General features: G+C 40.7%; 1 protein-coding gene across 10 annotated transcripts in view; it reads right to left on the bottom strand.

The window, feature by feature from the left end:
• The window catches only part of AKAP13 (A-kinase anchoring protein 13), a 362,601-nt gene that overhangs the window by 143,692 nt on the left and 194,985 nt on the right, over positions 1–23,924 (bottom strand). For all 10 annotated transcript variants that reach the window (XM_026448352.1, XM_026448354.1, XM_026448353.2 and 7 more), the window contains 2 exons: positions 19,912–23,089; positions 15,878–15,999 (listed from right to left, as the gene is read on the bottom strand). In XM_026448352.1, coding sequence (XP_026304137.1) covers positions 15,878–15,999; positions 19,912–23,089 — 3,300 coding nt within the window. The remainder of the gene's footprint in view (positions 1–15,877; positions 16,000–19,911; positions 23,090–23,924) is intronic.

Raw genomic sequence — 23,924 nt, 5'->3', positions numbered from 1 at the left:
AAAAAAAAAACCACAAAAACAAAGAATTCGGGTGAGAGAAGATGACAGTATGAAGTCCTAAACTGGCAGTTTAATGTGATAAGTTAAATTTACTATCTCAGAGAAAAAAAGCTTTTCTTATTTAGGGGAAAAGGATGGAATCTTGGATGAGAGCTTTCTAACTTAACAGACTGTATGAAAGCTAATGCCTTTAGTTATATGTGAGATTAGGTCTAAACAATTTCATAACATTATGAATGATGCTAGTGAATTAAGGGTAATCACAGCAAGAACAATAAACAGAGATTTTTCTGAAGCGCAAATAAAATTATTTAGGAAAAGACTTTTGATGACCTATGTGCTAATGAAGTTAACCAAAAGGTACTTCCTAAGGGACTATATGGTTGAATAAGTCTCATTCCATTTTTGAAATACCAGGGCAAATGGTAAGCTGAGATGAGTAACTCTTTTTAATGCAAGTTCCTGAATTATTACTCAGATTAGTGCCCATTAATGTACATTTTAATAAATAACAGTAAATGATACCCCATAACAATAATTCTGAGCCATCAAGAAGAGGATAAATTTTGCTCAGCATTTAAGAAGTCAGCCAAGTACATGGATATTTTAGAAATATAGTATAGCAAAGGTATCAAAGTAGAAGATCTGGCACATAAGGCTTTACCTCCAGCTATCTGACTGCCATTCCAAAAAGATTAACTTGTTACAGGTTCTACAGTGAAAATGTTCCAATTTAATTCTAAGAGGGTCTTCACTCCTGGGGAAAGTGATATTAGGAAGAGCCATAGACACAATGCTAAGGAACGGAGGGTAAAAACTTAGTAGAAGAATTTCTACCACGCTGAATGACAAAGGCTGACAAAGACAAGTTGTTTCTTCAGCTCAGTTATTCCTTGTTGTCATCAGGACATAAATGCTTTTGGGGTTGGCTAGGGGAATATATTCCTTTAAAAGGCTATCTTGTTAAATTTGAAATTAATGTCATACATTTGTTAAATCTTTTAATTACCACTTGTTTATTAAAAAGAACTTCCTAAAGGAACATTTGTGTTATGAAAATGGATGTCAATATTTAAAGTCCTGTCTACTACATTACAGATGGCCCAGCAGTGCCTCTACTTAGCAGCAGCTGTTGAAATTTCCTCCGAGTAATTGTGTATATCTAAAAGTAAAAGCCTTGCTTTCAAAAATATTTAACAATTCCCACTTTTTATTTGTTTAGATTTGTGCAATTATCTTCCTCCATTAGACTAAACTAGTTGGTTATGTGATAAAATTCTTTTCAGAGGAAGAACAGTAAGCTAGCCTTTTTTTTTTTTTTTCCTAATCTAAGCTATTCCCATCTTCCCCATTCTATGCGGGGGTGATATACCACAAGAAGTTACAGGAACAACTGCTACAAGAATTAAACATCTTAGGCCTTTACACAGCTGTTGCCATATCATGGCTTTGGTGCATGGTCAGTCACAGATGCTGTCAAGAGGCACGTTTAGTTTAGCTATCCTTTTGCTTCCCCAGCCCCCACATTAAAGGTCTCCTTCATCTTCTCTGTCCTTTTTCTACCTCCCTTCTTCCTGCTCCAAGCTCCCACAAACCAGCCTTAATAAACAAGGAAGGATCAAGGCAACATTCCACAACAGTCATATTTCAGGGCACCTTCATGTTTGTTTGCTAATAGATGGTTGGTATTATCTAACCAATAGGGTGACTCCAAGTTTTAAAAAAAACAGCAAGACTAATTCAGAGATAATATTATTTGTTACTTTCTTTTTTAATAGAGATGGGGTTTCACTTTGTTGCCTAGGCTGGTTTTGAACACCTGGACTCAAGTAATCCTCCCATCTTGGCCTCCTAAAGTGCTGGGATTACAGGCATGAACCACCACACCCAGCCCAGAGATAATATTCATAAAAGGTATGCATTGTTTTGTTTTTATTTAACCCCTCTTTCTTCCCAAAGAGTTATGCCAAGAAACAGACAAATGGCAGTATTAAGTTCCCATTAGGAATAAAACAAAGAAAACTTGGCATTGTTAGGCACTGATGAGCTTGCCACCTCCCACCTTCTGGGGCAGCTAAAAGCACAGTAGCTCCCCAAGATGAGACCAAAACCAAAGTGAGGAGGTAGAGATACACTGTAACTCTGATACCCAGCAGCAAATGTCAATCACCTGAATTCACTACTGCCAGTATAACTTAAGACCCTCCAGTGGCTACAAAGAAGCCTGTGGGGCTATGACAGGTGGGGTGTGCCAATGACAAATTCTATTCTTTTTCAAATTCTACAGAACACAGTCTTTGGATTTAAAAGCAAACCTAAGAGCACTTGTTCACATTATATTATATGCTAATCTTCAAACAATATTTCTTCTCACAGCTTGCAGGTACTCCTTTTAATGCGTTCAGCTGCAACAGCCACTGCAGGAAAGTTCCATGTCAGGAAAGCCAGGATTTAAATCCTTTTCCTCACTCAAGGAGGAAAGAACAGGCTCAGACAAGGGAAAAACAATCCACTGAGCTTGATGTGAAGCAGATATAGCACCAGGTTTCAGCACTAATGAGGGAAGAGGGCCAGAGCTCTATTTCCCTCCTTTCCATCATCCCATTAGGGAAACCTAATGACTCCTGGGAAGGAACATAGCCTATTGTGTTGACTACAAGGGCAATAGGGACAGGAACTGTTTCATAGCAAAACAATCATGATACACGCATCACTTTCTGGAACTGGAATGAAAAGTCTAACTCTCTATTTCAAGGCAAGCAATGCTGTCAACAGGGAAAATCCTTTCAGTGAAACATTTCAGCAGAATTCCACTTAATGCCTGATGTTACAATGCTACCAGAAGTGAACAGTAGAAGGGACAATGGTGTGGATAGGCCTAAACTATGAAAAATTCCTTCTCTGAGTTCCCATGACCCAGGTGTCAACTCCTGGTTCATTTCTTTGTTTCTCCCAATAGAGCTTCTTGAGGGATGAGATCTTATTCTACCCACCATGGCATCCCTGGTTTCTATTACAACACTCAGCATACAAAACAGATATTTGCAGATTAAAGGCTGAATTTTGCTTTGGAAATGCACAAGAGTAACATCTCCTGGAGGAAAGGACTATGTTCCAACAGCATAATTTACTGTTGGAATCTTTGCTACAAATGTTTGAAGTAAGGGATTCATGCATGGACATATGTTTTTTCCATGCATCTCCCGCTGACAAGTCAGTCTGTGGCTTCCCACAGTTTCTGGCTTTCATAGGGGTGGAATGAGAGAAAAAATTCCTGAGCCTCTTAGAATAAATGTCCTATTGCCCACAAAGTAGAGACCTGCACACTACCTGGGCTCTGATGCTTCTCATCATGCATCCTCTCCAGATTGCACCAGGCCTAGGCCTAATTTCAAGGGGCCTGTGGCTGAGGTGGCACCCCCTGGTTCTTCTTTAGCCCGGCATGGCAGGGGGAGTCCAAACCAACCCATTGTCTTCAGGTCCCTCCACCTAAAAAGAGCTTGGCTTATAGTTGATTCAAGGGAAAAAATAAACACAACAAAATTTTTGGTAGCAAAACAAGAAGGAAGGATGACAAAGAAAGAAATTAATGATGTCAAAAATAAAACTGACCATAGCACATTTTCCTTGAGTTATTATTTTCATAGAAACCAAAAGATAAAGAATATTGGAAAGAGGATCTTACAATTCTGCTTTTCCCAGGGCAACCAGGATGTTGCCCTAGGGAAGAACATGACAAGCAGAAGGCTCTTCCATTTTTCACATCATTCATCTGCTGTCAGAAAACACTGGCATTACACAAACCTGGATTCCACAGTGACTCATGCAGGCTTATTGCCTTGGTAGGTAACAATGTCCACTAAACTTCAAGGAAGGTAACACACAACAAGCACACCCAAAAATAAAGATGCCATGCTCAGGAAGGGAGAAGGCAACAGGGAGTGGGAATCTTAAATCTACCCAGATCACCCTATACTGTGATCTGCACATGGCCCAGCCACAAGCCTCCAAGTATCTGTATCAGAGGGCAATTTGCTAAAAGGAAGTACTGCAGTCACCAGTACAGCAGATGCACACAGCTCATCAACCACAACAAAGGGATCAAGTGTATACCTTCAGCTGTATCCTTACCATAATTTTTCTTAATGTATGGGGAGTGGGGATTAAAGGATTTCATGAAGTAGAGGAATGTCACTGATCAGTAAAGATGGTCCTATTTAAGGATTTCCTATTAAAGAATCTCCAGCAGAAATACTGGAGAGGTTTTCAGTGTGCCTCCGGCTTACCATGTGACACTGAGGAGTTTACTTCAGTGACAGGTGATGTCTAAGACAGAGGTGGGCAAGGAGAAGCTCACGGGCATCACAAATGATGGCAGGCCCTTTGAGTATGCTAGTTCTTTGGGTACTCCAGTTCCCTTCTTGCAAATTAAAGGGCACAAGCCTCATGCTCACTAAAATTCCTCCCTAAACTAATATTCTATAATGAGAACAATTATTTTTGGAAGATTTTGGATTCCCGTAGTTACAGAATCTGGAATATGAATAGAAAAGACCTCTAAATGGTTCCATTACAAATTTTTTGATCACGTGCTGTTTTTACATAAATCAAAAGGGAACAGGATATCTCCAGTTCAGGCATGTTTTTCTACTAATCTATCGTTTGTCGAGGGGATTCCAAGCAATAAAATAATCCACAATTTTTAACTTCTTAGCCACTCCACCATGTCTTTTCTTTCTGCCTCAGAGAAGGGGTTCAGCAAAAATGTCCCTGATGTGCCACTCCCAAGGTACTTCATACTCTACACAGCAGAACACACACATACATTCATATCTCACGTAAATGAAAGTGCCAAGTCAAATTTATCCTTTCAAATATGTATTTAATCATAAACGTCAACTGTGAAGCTATACATTTACCCCAATTATTCCTATTATAATTAGTTCAAACTGTTTCAGACATCTTTTGCAACCATCTTCAGTACAAACAATGAAATCACATGTGAAAAATCTGTCTCATTTTTATACCTCCATAACCCCAAATTCCAACCCCAAAGTGACTAGGCTTTTTATTTTATTCTGAGACAGGGTCTCATTCTGCTGCCCAGACTAGGGTGCAGTGGCATGATCATGGGTCACCGTAGCTTCAACCTCCCCAGGCTCAGATGATCCTCCCACCTTAGCCTCCCAAGGAGCCAGGACTACAGGTGCATGCCACCACACCTGGCTAATTTTTGTATTTTTGGTAGAGACAGGGTTTTGTCCAGGCTGGTTTCGAACTCCTGGGCTCAAGCAATCTGCCTGCCTCTACCTCCCAAAGTGCCAGGATTATAGGCATGAATCACCACACCCAGCAACTAAGCTTTCAAAACTCTTAAATACATATCAATACTGATGACTCAGTCAGGATCAAATGCCAGCTACAGAAAAAGAAGATCAATACAATAAACATTTTGGCTTACTCTGAATTCTGAGTTAGGTTTAAACTTAGATAGTGCTCATAAGAGTATTCTCTGTCCTGAACTTTATGAAAGGCATTTTCACCATCAACTAACTTTCTCTGAAGACTTCCCATGTGCACTTAAGACAATGTCCCAATTGTTCAGGTCCACAGCAGTGATAGGGTTTTGGGTGTCCTCAGAATGGAAGCAAAATGTCTACATCACTGTATGAAATCAAAGAGGCAGGAAGGGAGAACATAAACTTTCAATGGCTGAATGGAAATATTTAAACAGAAATACTACTTGTTTCAATTCCCACGTGGTTCAGATACTACTGAATACTTCCATTTTTCATATTCTGTGGTAAATTTTATGTTTTTCAGTTCTAGTGAAATGTTTTTCTTTTCTTTTTTTTTTTAACCTGGATTACTGCCAGATCAGTTACCTTGCAAACTGATGTGTCTCTGGTAATCCTTAGGCAATTCTATGATCTTCGAAGGGCTCAGTGTATTGTGAAAGTAAAAAAAGAACTACAAGGCTGGAAAGCGTATCAATGGCTCCCTGAAGCTATCCCTGTTCTTACCAAGAGACTATTGATACCACCTGTGCTACAACATGGGTCTCACCAAGGAAACACCATTACGTTTCAGACAAGCACTTTTCAAGAAGTATTCCTCTCTGTGATCTCCTATAGCACATTAATGCTATCTGATAACATGTCTCATGCATTGCATTCATGTATTGTGATTGTATCTGTATATGCTTGCTTTTTTTTTTTTTTTATTTTTTTTTTGAGATGGAGTCTCGCTCTGTCGCCCAGGCTGGAGTGCAGTGGCCGGATCTCAGCTCACTGCAAGCTCCGCCTCCCGGGTTCACGCCATTCTCCTGCCTCAGCCTCCCGAGTAGTTGGGACTACAGGCGCCCGCCACCTCGCCCGGCTAGTTTTTTTGTATTTTTTAGTAGAGACGGGGTTTCACCGTATTAGCCAGGATGGTCTCGATATCCTGACCTTGTGATCCGCCCATCTCGGCCTCCCAAAGTGCTGGGATTACAGGCTTGAGCCACCGCGCCCGGCCGCTTTTTAAAATTTAACTAGATTCTAGGTATGCTAAGGGCAAAAAGGATCCCTAACTTTCAAAAATTATCTGGTATTTGGCAGGGTACAGTGGCTCATGCTGTATTCCCAGCACTTTCGGAGGCTGAGGTGGGAGGGTTGCTGAGTCCAGGAGTTTTGAGACCAGCCTGGGCAACATTATAGAGATCCTGTCTCTACAAAAATTTAAAAATTAGCTGGGTGTGGTGGCTCGCACCTTTGGTCCCAGCTATTCTGGAGGCTGAGGTGGGAGTATCACTCGAGCCCAGGAAGTTGAGGCTGCAGTGAGCTATGATCACGCCACTGCACTCCAACCTGGCCAACAAAGTTGAGACCCTATCTCCACAAAACAAAAACAAAACTCCAATATTTGATGCAATAATTTGTCCAGGAAAAAATAATCATTTAATGTTTACTAAATGAATAAATAAGTGAAATTAAAGCCACAGACTAATATCACAAAATTGAGCAGCCTAGGAGACTAGAAATATCTGAAATTGGTGCCCCTGAAACTTTTTCTGGATAAAGTAGACAACTCCATATATAGCGGACAACTCCATAAATAGTGTACATATTTACTCTTCTGGTGGCCAACCAGCGAAACATCACTAGCCTCTTGTTAAAATCCACAATCAAAACCTAATATGGAATATCTAAAACTGCTAAATTATAGGTACCCAGGTAGATCCCTGAGGTGGACCTAGGCCTTTCTCAAAGATCAAATGACATCTTTCTTTTAATTTTCTACTATGCAAACTTTCTCTTTTATAGGCAAAAACAAGCAGCTCTAAGTCATATTTATGTCAGTAAGCAACACAGAACTTAGAACCACAAGCAATATATAGTTTTTTTCTAAGAGATCACCTATTGGTAGCCCTTCCAAATGTACTGGTTACAACCAAGCCTGTATTTCTGATACATAATGCATATATCTTCATTCCCACAGTGTAAAAATAATGTAACATTCTTTAAAAACTTCCTTAGAAAGGAGAATTTAGCATCCATTTCACTGAAAGTTATCTTTTCACAAGAACCTGTATATTTACCTGTATTTTAACACTCAAGAATATATCGTATTTACTGGTTTAATAATTGCCTTTCCTACCGGAATATGAGTCTTTGAATGCAGACACTCATCTATTTTCATTTCAGCATATCTGAGGCCTAGCATAGAGTTCAGTGAACATTTGTTGAACTAAGTACTGACTAAATTAGTACACCCTTGCAGTAAACATAAAGTGACATGGAAAGTTAAATGAGTACCACTGTGGCCTGATATAATTGATAGCTTCTTCCAAGACCATTTAAAAATCGTTATCTAAAATCATTCACTCATACTGTCTTAAGATGGGCCTAATAATTCTGAGTTAGTTTAAAATGAGATTAGAATTATATCTATTGCCTTTAAAATGCCTATTAAAGGCTAAAATTTCCTAACCCTAGTTAATACAAACAACCTTTGTAATAGGCATCAATATCCCAAATTTACAGATGAGGAAACAGCCTCTAAATAAATGAATCAAAATTATTCAGCTGGTAATTGGCAAAACTGGGATTAAAACTTTAATTCATTGGGCTCCATAATCTTTCCCTTATACGTAGCTATTATCATTGGCTGTCAATATAATAAGAATGAACAAAAGAGAAATGAGCGTAAGTAGTAGACAGAAAGAGTGCTAAGACTCAGATACAGTTATTTTCACTCAAGAGGGGGTGGCATGAGATACACATCCCCTCTAAAATGCACATATGACCTATGATTCAGCAGTTCTATGAAAGAAAAAAGCAGACTCTAGTATTATTGATTTTAATATCTCAGAACAAAACACCTTGGAAAACATTTAAGACAAAACTGATTAGTGTAAGGATTTGGTTAAAGAATGGGTGATTAAAAAAAAACAACAAAAAAACAAATCCTGCATGGTGGCTCACACCTGCAATCCTGCACCTTGGGAGGCCAAGGCAGGAGAATCACTTGTGCCCAGGAGTTCAAGACCTGCAACATAGCAAGACCCGGTCTCAAACTAAAAAAAAAAAAAAAAAAAAAAAAAAAACCCAAATGATTGTCCTTTTGGTCCAAATGTAAGATATCCTCAGTTTTGTTCGTTTGTTTGTTTGAGATACAGTCTCATTCTGTCTCCCAGGTTGGAGGGTAGTGGTGCAATCTTGGCTCACTGCAACCTCCACCTCCCAGGTTCAAGCAATTCTCATGCCTCGGCCTCCCAGGTAGCTGGGATTACAGGCGCATGCCACCATGCCCTGCTAATTTTTTTGTATTTTTAGTAGACATGGGGTTTTGCCATGTAGGCCAGGCTGGTCTTGAACTCCTGGCCTCGTGTGATCCACCTGCCTCGGCCTCCCGAAGTGCTGGGATTACAATATTTTTTAAATTATTCTAATCGTTTTAGAATCATACACTGGTCAAAAATTAAGAGCTGGAATAAACTAGAGATTAACCATTATACAAAGGAGAAAACACAGATCAGAGAAATTAAATAACTTGCTTAAGGTCACTTAAAAATATACAACTAGATCATTAAATTATACCTTTACATATATTATCTATGGGTAGTTTTACACTAAGTTTATAGTTTTGCCACTTGTGACTTTATGGTCTGGGGTTCTTTGAGGTACTTCTTTTCCACAATTGTATTAAAAATTTGTATTAGGAGCCACTGATAATTTCCTGGAAACTCTCCATTTCAGAGAAGATACAGAGTCTCCAAAAAATTTACATGAAAAAAACTGAGAATTAAGTTTCCTCTAGCTTTGGACCTAAATGGGGTAATTCAGGGAGAGCCTGCCTCTCTTAAATGCCAAATGTATGCAGATAAAGACTTTCTGGCAACTCAGAAAGTGGCCAATTTGCCTTTCTCTAGGTGACACACACACCACAAAACTATCTATGTGAATATGATATCAGAAACATTTTTAAAGGATGTTTTTAAAAACTGACAACTATTAAATAACAGGGTGGGATGTATAAGCCATTTTGAATATCAGCATTGTAAATTGTTGGGTTAGTTACCAAACAGCCTAGAGGTTGCCATATTTTCCTACGGCAGCTGAGCATGAAGGCTGTGAACAGTCACACAGAACAAAAGCTTTTAACCAAATTCCTAGACTAGGGATGGAAATACAAGTTCGCCCCCTTTAGACAACAGAAAGAAAACAGAGTGTTCCATTAAATATAATAAAAGGACAGAGTTCAGGAAGATATTAACAGGCAATATTCCAAGACCAACAATGCCCTTACTACAATCCTGAAGAAACAAACATGAATACTGTTGTAAAAATAACTAAGAATGGAAATTCAGTTAATTTGATGTTTGGCTGTATAATTGCAAAAAGAAAAAAAGAAAAGAAAAGAAAAGAAAATGGTTCTGATTTTAAATGTTTTCTTGATTGAGGAAGGTATGTTAAACAAAGAGTAGATTTTCCCAGTAACCTAATACTCAACATATGGGATTTTACAGTTGTTCTTGAACATAGTTGTTCTTGAGTGTTTGACTCCTAGGACCATAGAAACCCTGACAATACACACTGGTTTGTAGAATTAACTGTTCCATATGGCTAATAAGCGTATGCAAAGAGCATTCAGAAAAGGAACTATTATTGAGATACCTCAGTGAACAGATGCCCCAGGGAGGGAAGGTCCTTCCTAATGAACTTGGCCATATCTTGAAGAGAAAAGATCCCTACAACATATGATACTGGTTTGCAGTACGGTGGCATACTATGAAGGCGAATGGTGTCAGAAGGCCTTCTTTTCTGAACTTAAGTATTCAATGTCATCTCCTGCTTCCCTCCAGCATCTGGCACAGTATCATATCATTCTTTAGGAAATAAAAGGCAGGTCTAAAAAATCTTCCTAATCTCTGCACCAAAAGCAAGCACTTTGGAGAAACATCATCTTAGTGGTATTTAGCTGCAGCCAAACCGATTATAGTAAGAACACAAGACTTAAAGTGTATCAGCTTACATCTTAAAATGGCTAAAGGAATTTCTCCAACTATTACCAAATGCATGAAAGTATAACGCAATGGTTTTAGAATTTTAGTATGCGTAAGTATCATTCAGGGATGCTTGTTTAAAACACAAAAACCCATCCTAAACCAAGTGGATGGGACTTCCCAAGCGTACCCTCAGATGATTCTTCAGGAAATAGTATAATGGAAAAATTATTAGCATAGAAATTGGGTTCTAGTCCAGCTGGAAGTTAACTAGCTGTGAAACAAGGCAAGTCATTTAACTATCCTGAATCCATTTCTTCTCTTATAAAGAAAAGGTGCTGGACTTCAGAAAATCTTTAAGGTTCTTTCAAATTTTAAGGGTCTCAGAAGTAAAACAAGTTCCATGTCTTTCAATTCTAAATTAAAGTATGAAACTACTCCTGAAGCTTTTATAACATGTGTTCAAGAAGCAGCAACTGAGTCTGAACCACCATAGTCTACTAGTTACTAAAATAAGTGAATAGCATATTGTAATCTGAAGTTACTAAAGTAATAATAATGCTAAGCTGTACTTGTTTTGTGCTAGGCTCTGATCTAAGTACTTGATATATATTAACTCACTAAGGAAAAAAAGACTACAACAAAAGGTAATCTGAATACCTTGAAACCAGTAAAGCATATAAGGGGAGGTAATGTTGAATATTAAATTGCAATGAGCATTACAACTTTGGCAATACTCAGTAACAAACCACAATTATAATAAAATGATAAAATGATTAATGAGAATAAACCACATTATGTGTAAAGTAATAACTTTGCCTCAAAAATTATGAACATTTTCAACCCAATAAAGAAATATCAGTAAAGACTATCAAGAAATCTGCAGCATTTAACACACACGTGTTTTCTCTCAGAATACAAGTAAACGAATACGGATACTAATTCCTTCACAAACTATGATTTTCAGCACTGGACCTTTAAAGTAAGGATTTATTTACAATACATGTGTCAAACAGGTTAAGGAATGAAAAATCACCCCTCAGTTTGTATGACAGATATCAGACTAATGGACTAAAGAAAACAAGAACTCAACTGTAGCTTTTTTCTTTAAATCCTTGGTAGTGCCACTCGACAGAGGTTCTTATGCTCTGATCATTACACGTTTAGAGAAGGTTACAAAACAAGACTTCCACAAGAATTTAAATGGATTCTTTAAATTTACTAGAAAACAGCCATAAATTTACCATAGTACTGGTTTTCAAGCCGGTAGCAAAGCATAAGATATAGGAATTTGTTCTGTTTTACATTTGGAGAGGATGATTCAATGAAGCAACGACTGGCCTACTGCCAAGGCACGCACATAGACAGGGTATGTGGCAGAAAGATCAGGTTAAATATTACACAAATGCCACTCCTCCCTCAAATATAATCACAGACTCTAACCCTTTTCAGCATGAAAACAGACTCTAGAAGGTTAAAGATAGAGAATGATTAGAGACAAGGAAACTGAGCTCTAGAGAGGCTGTCAAAAAGCTATTCAGGAAAGACAGAACTTGATCCCACTCCCAACCTATAGTTTAAAAACTAGAAGTTTCACCACAAAACAATTCAAGAAAATAAATTTGCTTGCTTCTTTTTTCTTTTCTTCTACCGGGGCACAAGTATTTATTAGGCAGGAGCTCACACGCTATTGCCAGTTAACTCTTTTTTACAGTCCTTGAAAAAAACTTGGCTTTTTTTTTTTTTTCAAGACAGTGTTACTCTGTTGCCCAGGTTGGAGTGCAGTGGTGCCATCTGGGCTCACTGCAACCTCCCGGGTCAAGTGATTTCTGGCTAATTTTTGCTTTTTTTTTAGTAGACACAGGGTTTCACCATGTTAGCCAGGCTGGTCTCGAACTCCTGACCTCAAGTGATCCATCCGCCTCAGCCTCCCAAAGTGGTAGAATTACAGGCATGAGCTGCCATGCCTGGCTGAGATTTTTATATTTTTTTAATTTCTGGAAACATAATTCAAAACAATAATATTTCATGACACATGACCATCACGATATTCAAATTTCAGTGTCCATAATAAAGTTGTATTGAAGCATAGTGACACTCCTGTGTTTACATACTATCTATGGCTGCTTTCACACTCACAGCAAAGCTTACTAGTTGTGACAGAGATCATATGTCCCACAAAGCATTTACAAAAGTCTGTCCTTTACAAAATGTTTGCAGACCTCTGCTCTCTTTCCCTATCCAGTGAAAACCTGTATGATGAATATAGTAATGTGAAGAGTTAAATGGGAAAAATTCAAGTGTGTGTCTGTTTTATCCCTTCAATTCACAGCAAATAAGGGAAGTTTGTCAGAGCACCATAGAGAAGAGTTAAGTAGTCAGATTTCACATCATTATAAGAATGCTGTGAACACAAAAACTTTCCAAATTTAGGCCTGCAAATCCTCAAGAACTGAAAATCCCACTGACATATGCTTTCCCCAACTCTACACGGTGGAAGCAAACACAAAGCATAAGGTATTGATATCTCCCAGCTGGAGACAAATTACATGGTTCTCAGACTTCTTATAGCATCCTTACCAATCAGAGCCCAGGTTTCTTAAGTCAAGGAGGAATTGCCCTGTTGTGTAAGTCCTAGATTAGAAATTAAACCTCAAACTCTTCCAGTGGCCTTTGCCCTCGAGCTAGTCATGTGACTCTCCAAGGGTCTATTCTTTTATCTGTAAAATGAGGTATGCTGACCAACCAGAGGAATATTCACTCTCTCAACTCTTAAAACTAGAGAAAAAGGAGAAGAGGAAAGGGACTTTTCTTTAAGTCATGTTTTGTTTTCTTCGTTATAATAGACAAGATACCATTAGAATACAGATAACCCTCATCAGAAAGCAAAGGGTCTAGAGCCAAGTACCAGTCTGGATTCAATGACTTGAATCACTGCAATATTAAAATGGAGTACTAAGAAACAGAGGTATTTGAATTCAAGGATGTGAGTTTTTTCCTTCCTTTTCTAAGGGGCTTCTGGAAACAAAGACACATCTACCCATGCAGGGTGTGTTCCCTTTTCTTCTCACAGAGTTAAAAGCAACATTTGTCTGAATAATGCCTGCTTTACAAGTAGCCACCCAGGCATTAGTCATGAATGTTATGTGTAATAAGGGTGGGTTTGAACAGTCAGCACCTTCATACCACAGTACTCCAATATAACAAGGGCACAAGTATAGGGCACTGTTTCTCTCAACAAGTTTGTTTTAAAAGTTAACAGTCGGCTGGGTGCAGTGGCTCACGCCTGTACTTTCAGCACTTTGGGAGGCCAAGGTGGGTGGATCACTTGAAATAACAAGTTTGAGACCAGCCTGGCCAACACAGCGAAACCCTACCTCTACTAAAAATACAAAAAATTAGCCGGGCATGGTGACGAGTCCCTGTAAACCCAGATACTTGGGAGGCTAAAACAGGAGAATTGCTTCAACCCAGGCGGTGGAGGTTGCAATGAGCCAAGATCCTGCCACTGTACTCCAGCCTGGGTGACAAGAGTGAGACTTCAGCTCAAAAAAAAATAAAAAAATAAAAAATAAAATAAAGTTAATAGCTTTAAACAAAGAAAAATAATCTCAAGACTTTGAAGAAAAATATTTTTAAAACCAAATGAATGGAAATTACCACATGACCCAGCAACTCCACGAGGTGTATAAAAACATATGTCCACATAATTTTGTACACAAATGTACATAACAGCGTTATTCACAGTAGCCAGAAAGTGGAAACAATCCAAATACACACAAAAAAATGTGGCATATCTATACAACGGAACAGTGTTTGACAATAAAAAGAAATGAAATACTGATCAATGCCACAACATGGATGAAACTTGAAAATATTATGCTAAGTGAAAGAAGCCAGTCACAAAAGATCACATACTGTGTTATACCATTTATATGAAGTTCTGGAATGGGCAATTTACGTACTATCTATAGCCACTTTCACACTCTCACAGCAAATCTCTCTATGGTTTCATAGAGAGCAAATGTAGATGAATGAGCTGGGGGAGGGAAGAGTGATGGAGAGGCACACTGCTAATGGGTCTGGGGTTTCTTTTTGGAGTGACAATGTTCTGAAATTAGAGCCTCAGTGGCGATGGTTGCAGAACTCTGTAAATCTATTTAAAACCAGTGACCTATGCACTTTATCTGATTGGGTGGATTTTATGGTATGTGAATCATATCCTGAAAAAAGCTATTCTGAAAAAAAAACCCCATATTGATTGAATCTTTTTTTTCTTGTTTTTTTTTGAGGCGGAGTCTTGCTCTGTTGCCCAGGCTAGAATGCTATGGCACGATCTTGGCTCACTGCAACCTCTGCCTCCCAGGTTCAAACGATTCTCATGCCTCAGCCTTCCAAGTAGCTGGGATTACAGGCGCCTGTACCCACGCCCAGCTAATTTTTTGTAATTTTAGTAGAAATGGGGTTTCCCTATGTTGGTCAGGCTGGTCTTGAACTCCCGACCTCAGGTAATCCACCCGCCTCGGCCTCCCAAAGTGCTGGGATTACATGTGTGAGCCACTGCGTCTGGCCTACTGAACATCTTTTTTTTCATTGCTGAAAACGATATACTTCATAATTTAGACAGTTACTATCGAGCTATAAAGTAAAAATCTCATTTTGGCTATCAGTTTTTATATAAAGAAAGAAGAGTCAGGTTTAAGAAGGGTTTATAGGCCGGGCGCCGTGACTCACACCTGTAATCCCAGCACTTTGGCAGGCTGAGGCGGGTGGATCACTCGAGGCCAGTTGGAAAATGGCCTGGCCAATATGGCAAAACCCCATCTCCACAAACAGTACAAAAATTAGTCGGTCATGGTGGTACATGCCTGTAATTTTAGCTACTCAGGAGGTGAAGGCAGGAGAATCGCTTTCACCCAGGAGGCAGAGGTTGCAGTGAGCTGAAACTGTGCCACTGCACTCCAGCCTGGGTGACAAGAGCAAAACTCCATCTCAAAAAAAAAAAAAAAAAAGAAAAAAAGAAAAAAGAAAGAAAAGGAAAGAAATAAAGAAAAGGTTTATACATCCCCTTTTGTGGTAACTTCGATTTTGTGACAATTTAAGCTTACTGACAAATTTTAAAGTCTTGTGCTCATGGGGAAAATGTTTTTCAGCATAATCTGCAAGAAAACACGTTTAACAGCCCATTCCAAAACTTCGCTGTGTGGTATACACCATTTATGAAAGCTTAACTGCAGCAACATATACACATTTACATAACAGCACAAGAGAGAAGGGGGAAAACACTATTTTGCCCACTTAACTTCAAATAAAAGACAAAGCCATAAATAAGACATAGTAGAACACGATAAACACATTCTGTGCTCGTATAGACTTACTGATGCCACTTACCGCCTGGGTCACTGGGCCTTGCTTCATCTTCAGTGTAGCAGCTATGCTCCCTACAGCCACTTCTTCAGAAACTGAACTTGCTCTAAAATCCACTTCATCTTCAGCTTTCACGTCTGGCATTTCTGAAAGGGCAGAGAGGTTACAGAGTACATTTTTAAAAACTGATTCCTGTGCCTTACTATTTATACAACATGCTCCAGGTTTCATGTGTTTTGTTTTTGCTTTTGTGTTATAACGGAAAAGTATTCTTTTGCTGTCAGCGGCTAGTGTCATTTCTGACCCTATGCTGAGCTATTCTTTTATCACATGGTTATTGGTTTTCCCTAGCCTTTGTAGGGGCTTAGAACTAAGTGAGGATCCAATTCAATGTCTTTTGAACATCCATTTCACTATTAACTTTTTATGACAAATCTGAGTGTAGCACCAACTTGCATACGGAAAACTAAATTCATAAGCTTCAGGGGGAACAGATTAATAGCTGAAGCTAGGTAGTCCATCTTGGCCATCATCAAAAAAGCAAGAAGGATTTGTATAAAACAAAAAGGAAAAAGCCACTGAGAATGAGACAAAGCCTCTGGGACAAGTCTGACTTTCACTAACATACAACACACTCTGACCCACCCATCACTGTAACCAGTAAGAATGAACTACTCAGCAGTTACTTCTTGTTTTTAATCCTTATTTCTTCCAAAACTGAAACCTAATCACAGACTAAGCTATCCCTTTCTTAAGAGAAACATTTCTGTGCCTGTTTTCTCGAGAATTACGTAGTTGTCCTCTTGCTGGCCATGCTCAACAGACCAAAAACAGTGGTGGTTTTTGTTACTTGACCACCACATGGTCAAGCAAATACAGGAAGGAAGTGATACATGATGTCTGAGGCAAATTTAGGCTTCTGACACTTCTTTAAAGGGGACTGATGATTGAACAGTTAAAATTCACCTTAATAATCCAAAAGCAAATGGAACTGTCATCTCGATTTCATGTGGAAATGTATCTGTGGTTATTAACCTAGTGATGCCTCTACCCTGGCTAGAAAAATGCTCCCCACACTAAAGATCATAGAAGTTTCTTTCACCAAAGAATAAATTATATTTTTATTCTAGGAGCACATGACATGTACGAAAGTCTACCTTAAATTTGTAAGAGTTACATTTCTAGAGATGAACCTCTTTTCTTCTTTCTTTGCCCTTATAATTATATAATCTTTTTTTTTTTTGGGGACGGAGTCTCGCTCTGTCGCCCAGGCTGGAGTGCAGTTGTGCCATCTCAGCTCACTGCAAGTTCCACCTCCCGGGTTCACGCCATTCTCCTGCCTCAGCCTCCCAAGTAGCTGGGACTACAGGCGCCTGCCGCCACACCCAGCTAATTTTTGTATTTTTAGTAGAGTTGGGGTTTCACCGTGTTAGCCAGGATGGTCTCGGTATCCTGACCTTGTGATCCACCCGTCTCGGCCTCCCAAAGTGCTGGGATTACAGGTGTGAGCCATGGTGCCCAGCCAATAATTACATAATCTTACCAGCAGTTTAAAAATAGGTAAACCAGTTTCCTTGCCCAAAGAACCAAAATCTGTGTTAAATTTCATAAAATGTTATTAAAGTTAAAATCTAAGCAATCCCCTCAGAACTATCCCTTGATCAAAACATCTCTAAGTGAGTCAGAGTAATTTCTGGGGGGAAAGAGGGTTGCCTTCCTCTGGGGATGTGATTTTTGGTACCTTCTTCCTTTCCTATACCTATCAACTTTGAAAAGATGTATCTTGGCACAGCAACCAGTCACACTAGTAAACAGTGATTACTGACACTTGAGGGGTGTCAGCAGCCTCTGCAGGACTGGCGTGGCTCAGTCACGCACCACTGATTTCCTAAGCACTGTGGGCAATGTTTCTGGTAGGTCAAGGGCCACATACCCTTCTTTCAAACTGGCCCCTTCCAAATCAGCAGTTAAACCTATGTCTTCTCACTCATAAAACAGTATGATTAATCTATGAGTAGAATGTAAACTTGCCAGAAAATACCCTTTGGCTCTGAGATCACACTCAGGTGCTTTTTCTCTAAAGCAATGTGACCAGGGATTTTCCCAATCCTGGCCATTTTCTGAAGAAAGCACCAATTTCTTCATGACTAGCTACTTTCTCTGTAGTCTGAGACCATGAGTACTGAGTTCCTCTGTAGTTTGAGACCATGAGTATGACTCCTTTTGGTAACAGGACAAGTAACTCACCTACACAAAATTTACCAACCCCAAGCCCATATATACCGCTGAAAGGTCATACATTTTTTCTCCCTTCTCAAAACCTCAACATCCTAAACATCCATCATTTCTTACCAACTTTACTATAAGTGCTAATAAAAATCAAAGTCTGAAATTCTCCCTGGTTTTTACTTTTTCTCATAGGATACTACAGACACAATCCCCACAGAGTTCACACTTGCTTGAGTTAAATTCTGACCACTGAGCCAGAAAGAGAAATAATTCTAGCCCATGTGGCCAAGGACGCAGCACCCAAATGAAAAGAACATCGCCAGGCATCAGCTTACAGCCACTCCCATTCTTCTGAAATGCCAACCTGCCAGGGCCCCCAAAATAGACTTGTTGTGGCTTTTTTTTTAAAAAAAGTAGAGACTTTCTCATTTAAATCCTGAGACAACAGTCAACAAATATCTATCACTAATAATCCAAAACATTAATAAAACTAAAAAGCTAAAGTCATCAAAAATTCTACCCGGGATTCCTTAAATCCCTCAACTAGGGAGGGAAAAGATTATAAATGGCTAAAAGCCCTTTACTAGGGAAAATGACCACTGTATTTAAATTGCGCTTCTTCCAAAGCAACTTCTTTTGCTCCACTGATTCATTTCTCTCCATAACCCTCCCCCACACTCTTAACACATACATGTAAAGGGATTTTCAAAAATTGAAAAGAACAGCAAAAATAAACAATAAAGACAAAACAGGCTACTTCTTACCTACAAAAGCCTAGGGGCAAGCACGGAGATAGGTCTTCCGTCTACAGCTGGTAACAGGTGGTGGTATAAAAGTGTGCATCAAACTGACCTTTAAAGACTTCAGGAGTCAAGATCGTGTCCGACTCCCGTTTCAGCTTCAGCCTCAACCCCCGATAAGAAGTTTTATTCAGATAGTTTATTTCCACCGAGCAATAGCGGTTTCTCTTTGCTGTCTGGGAACATGGTTACCCACAGATGGAACAGGCTGCTGTGTGAGCAATCTGCTCAGTGCAGCTGCTTCACCAAGATAAAGCAGACACAAGGTCTGCCCTGTGACAGCAGCTCAACAGACTGGGCTTGGGCGGAAATCCTGCATCCTATCCCCTGCACTGAGCAGGGTCTTGAATTCCCAGACTGCTGCCCAAAAGCAACAGGCAATGGAACTAGAGGTCCGTTCCCCAAGCAGGAAAAGGAAGGAGTTCCCTGTCAACAACACCCCTACCTCAAAAAATAATAATAATAAAATAAAAGCACACAAAAAAACCAATGACCTAATACCACCATTCAGGGTGTTGAGATGTCAGGTTAGAACAATACTTACAGCTGTTCATGAAACCACTCTGACTCTAAATTTGCTCAGAATACAGACTAGGATGACAGGGGAGGAAGGGAGTTTCAGGCTTGTAAATAGAACACAGCTTTTTGGCACTGTTTTCTATGATACCAGAGAAAAGGATTAAGCCATGTGAATAAAAACATCTGCTAAATTCCTTCATCATTTTAGAATACCTGTGATCTAGGCATTGTTTTCCAGGTTTGCAAAGTTGCAACCACTCCAGAACGACAGACAAGAGTGTTTATAAGCTTAAGCAACCAAGCAGTTAAGTCTACAACACAGGAAACAAAATCTGTGCAACCCTGAGATGACGTGCTCTCCTGATGGTGGTGACTATTAACTTGACTACCCACCCAGTGAATGCAAGACCTCAAAACAACAAAGATGCCTACATTTTTACCAGGACACCACAGTAACTCTTAAGAGAATCTGCTTCTCCGACTGCTAATTTTGTATTATGTTTTGCTTACCTGCTGCTGGCTCAGGCCCTTGGACAGGTAAAATAATCTTCTCTGGCTCCTCCCTTTCAGCAAAACATCCTGCAAGGCTCCCTGTGGCTTCCTCAGGAGTACCGCCCATTGGCAGGCTCTCCCCAGGTGGGAAAGTACTCACTTTTTCTGTAAAAGCATTCTCTAGCCCTTCAGTGAGAGGACTCAACTTAGGGCTGGACAGTGACATGTGACAGGCCTCCCCCTCAGTAAGCAGTGCTCCAGCGGCCTTGACTTGTTCGATGACAGCATCCACTATACGGCTGGCAGCCTCCTCTATCAAGTCTGCTCCCTTAGGCAGAGGTGTGGCCTGGGCAGAGACCATGCAAGGTAGAGAGGGAGTGCTCCTTTCCCCGCCTGAGGGCGAGGCTTGCATGACTTCCCTCACGCCAGCTGGGGCCTCATCATCATGGGATGAGAGCCCCATGTCTGTGGGGAGCTCCTTGGCAGCAGGCTGCAGTAGGACAGGATGTGCTTCAGTGTCTATTTGGGCTTCCTCAGCATCGCCCATGGTACAGCTGTGGTCTGCTCCCTCCAGCTTCCCTTTCTCCCAATCAAGAAGTACCATCTCTGGGGTTCCAGCTCCCTGTGGGTCAGTCACAGCTTTGTCCTGTAAAGCTACTGGCAAACCCAGGATGACATTCTTCTCTTGGTTCAACAAGACGTCTGGAATCAGGATGTCTTGGGTGTTGTGTGATACATTCTTTCTTCTGGGAACAGCCATCCCTTGTAGAGCATTAACCCGCGTAACATCCACCGTCACATTTCCACTCACCTTACAGGCACTAGTTTTTCCCTGGGATTGGGTGTTCTTCACTCCAACATCCAGAGGAGAAGGTTGACTGCAATTAAGAGCCTCAGACCCATCAGACCCATCTGGCAACAGACATGGCAACAAAGCGGAGCTGTTGTGTTCTGCACCCAAGGCTTCCTGCCTTGAGTCTATGGCCAGACTTGCTCCTGGTGGCACCAGGCTCTGGCTAGCCCCACCTTGAGTCAGCAGTGAGACCTGTGGTGCCACTTCCTTGTTATGTTCAGTTTCTGCCTTAAGACAGGCAGAGGGTGCACCTGGTGAATTACTTAGCTGAAGTGCTTTGCCCTTGGCACCATCAGCTGAGACCGATTTTTCATGAAATTGTAGAGTCTCTTGTCCGGGAGGTGGTGTTCTCTGCTCTTCCTGCAACATTCCTGAAGAAAGAGCATTTTCCTTAATGGAGGAACAGGTCACTGCTATATCCTTATCTTGTTCCTGAGTTGCAGAGCTTTCTGAAACCACCAGAAGTTTTCCCTCTTCTGTCAAAACTGAATCTAAAGCCAAAGTGGCCTTACCCATACTTTGCAGGGAAGAGTCAGCGTCTCCCTTGACATTCAGAGCTTCTGGGATTGCTGGAGGGGCAGGACCCTCACGCTCTCCACCAAGTCCTGTGAGACTGGTATTCCCCATCCCACGCTGAAGCTCTGCAGCAGTGGAGGACGTGGACAGATCTGCTGCCCTATCTTCTAGTGGCTGTGTATTAGGCTCATTCGAATCTCCGTCTGGGCCATCTCTACAATCTGTAGCCGTATGTAGTTCAGGAGTTGCTGTTCCCTTTTCTTTCTGGGAGGGGACAAAAGAAAGTGCGTCATCCTTGGTTACTGATTCACTGCCTGGATTGTTTGCCAGAGAGAAAGTACTGTCTGATATTACTGCCTGGTCTGGCACCAGTTCTTTCTCCATTTTAGGGACAACTGGATGTGGATGTGAAACTACCTCAAGCATATTTGTTAAAGGTTTATCTAGTTTCACATCTTTTCGTTGGCCTTTGTTATCCACCACTTTGAAAGGACAAAAATCCACACGTTCCTGGGTATCCCTTACAGGGTCAGAGGTGACTGTATTAGCCTGTGGGTCTTCACAGTGGGTGGCATTGGGTGGATCTTGTGAGCTGGGTTGCCTTGGTGTGGTGCTTTCGGGCTGGCTAACTATGTTATCATACCGTTTTGCAACCAAGTCGCCACTAGAAGTCACTGTGTTCTGTTGACATGCAGAGTCTGCACAAAGTTTATCATCTCCAGTTGCAGAACAAATGGGTGAGGATTTGCCCTTTTGGCTTTGAGCATGAGATGAATTTGTTTCTGAATTCTGGTGTGGCATTACATCTTCTTCTAGCCCAAGAAGGGCTAAATCTGAGGGCGACATTGCCTCACCTATGACTGCTGCTAAGAGAGTATAAGGTTCTAATCTATCTGAAATCTTGTCTTTTGTAGCAGCTGGAATCACCACAGAACTCTGATCTACTGGAGCATCAGCACTCTCCTCACGACTTTGTGAAGTTTCTGTTTCTGTTGTTTTTTCAATGGAGGTTTCTTCATTACTAAATGCAAGTGAAGACTCAGCAGGTTTGTCACCATCCAGGGAACTGGCGGCAGGGGCACAGTTTGGAACACTAACTTTATCCACAGGCTTACTTATGACGTGCACGTCAGAGGCTCCAGCTGTGCCAATATTAGAGTTCTCAAATCTTTCCTTTGTACTTTCCCCTACTTCAAGCACATTCTTTTGAACGGTGGCATCTGGATTCATGAGCCCATGTTCCATTTCCCCTGCAGTCTCTGGGGTACTGACATTTGTTGTTGAAATGCCTCCCAGTTCACCTCCAGAGGAATACTGGGCTGTGCCTGGCTCCATGACCAAGTCTCTCTGCAGCACAGCATCTCCACTGCTCAGGGAGTCCTGGTCTGTGGGCATTCTAGAAGATTTTGTTCCAGTTTCTTCACTTCTGTTTCCACAGGACGAAACGCCTTCCGTGCCCTTTACTCCACAATCAGGCAACCTCTGAAGGCAGCTGTCTTGATCAGATACAGTTCCAGAGTCCACAATAGGTGCTGGCTCCACCTCTTCCCCTTTTCTTTCCACACCTTTATTTTTCTTCCTACAGGAATGGTCTGTATTCTCCTCCTCAACTATGCTTGACAAATCACAGGGACTTTCAGTCTGTGCAATAGGGCTCCCTGGGCAGCACTGAGTGCTCTCGATCTCTTCAGAAGAAGAAAGTCGCTGAGGGTCCGTGGGCTCTGGTGCACAGGGAAGAAACTGGCCATCTGTCTCTGGGGCACTGGAAGGATCCTGTGCCATCACTATTAAGGGCACAAGATTGTCCATCTGCTTGAGGTTTGTTTTCTAGGAGGAAATGAAATACACTTTTAAAAACCTGCTCGTAGGAGAAGATGTCACTGACACCTCTGAGCAAAAATCCTGTTGTACAGAACTCATTTCCATTCTGGCCCTTCTAAGGTCACATGATAAGCTAATCTAAAATAATACAAATAACTTTCCTCTTATTTCTGATATTACTTTCCTCTCATATCTGCCTATACACTGGGATGTTCAAAATGGATTAGGATATATGAAATATCTATTTTCTAAATTTTGAACTTATTTTAGGAAGTAGATTAAAATTGAGTCTCAAAAACCTTATTTTTAAAAAGCTCAGTGAATATCTTCAAATGAGTCGCTAACATTAAGGTGGGATCCCTCATTCTGAGGCCAGGCTGGAGTGCAGTGGTGTGATCATAGTTTACTGTAGCCTTGAACTCCTGGACTCAAGTGACCCTGTGCCTCAGCCTCTTGAGTAGCTAGGACTACAGGTGTGCACCATTGCACTTGGCTAATTGTTTTATTTTTTGTAGAGACGGTGTCTCACTATGTTGCCCAGGCTGTTCTCCAACTCCTGAGCCTACAGGATCCTCCTACCTTGGCCTCCCAAAGTGCTGGGATTACAGGGCGTGAGTCACTATGTCCCACCTGTAATTTTCATTGTCTTCAGTGGGGCAGAGCCTATTTCCGCCCTGCCTCATATATACAAATAAAAACAAATCCTAGCTCTTTTCTATTATAAGGTGCAGCTAATGCTCCTGTGCCATAAATATTTACTGAGGAGTTCAGAGTCCTTTAATCCCCAAAATATGTTCCAACCAATCTAACTTAACCATTGAGTTATGGGGTCATAATTTCA

This window comes from Piliocolobus tephrosceles, chromosome 6 (assembly GCF_002776525.5).
Source record: "Piliocolobus tephrosceles isolate RC106 chromosome 6, ASM277652v3, whole genome shotgun sequence".
NCBI lineage: Eukaryota > Metazoa > Chordata > Mammalia > Primates > Cercopithecidae > Piliocolobus > Piliocolobus tephrosceles.
This window is presented reverse-complemented; position numbering and strand designations above follow the sequence as displayed.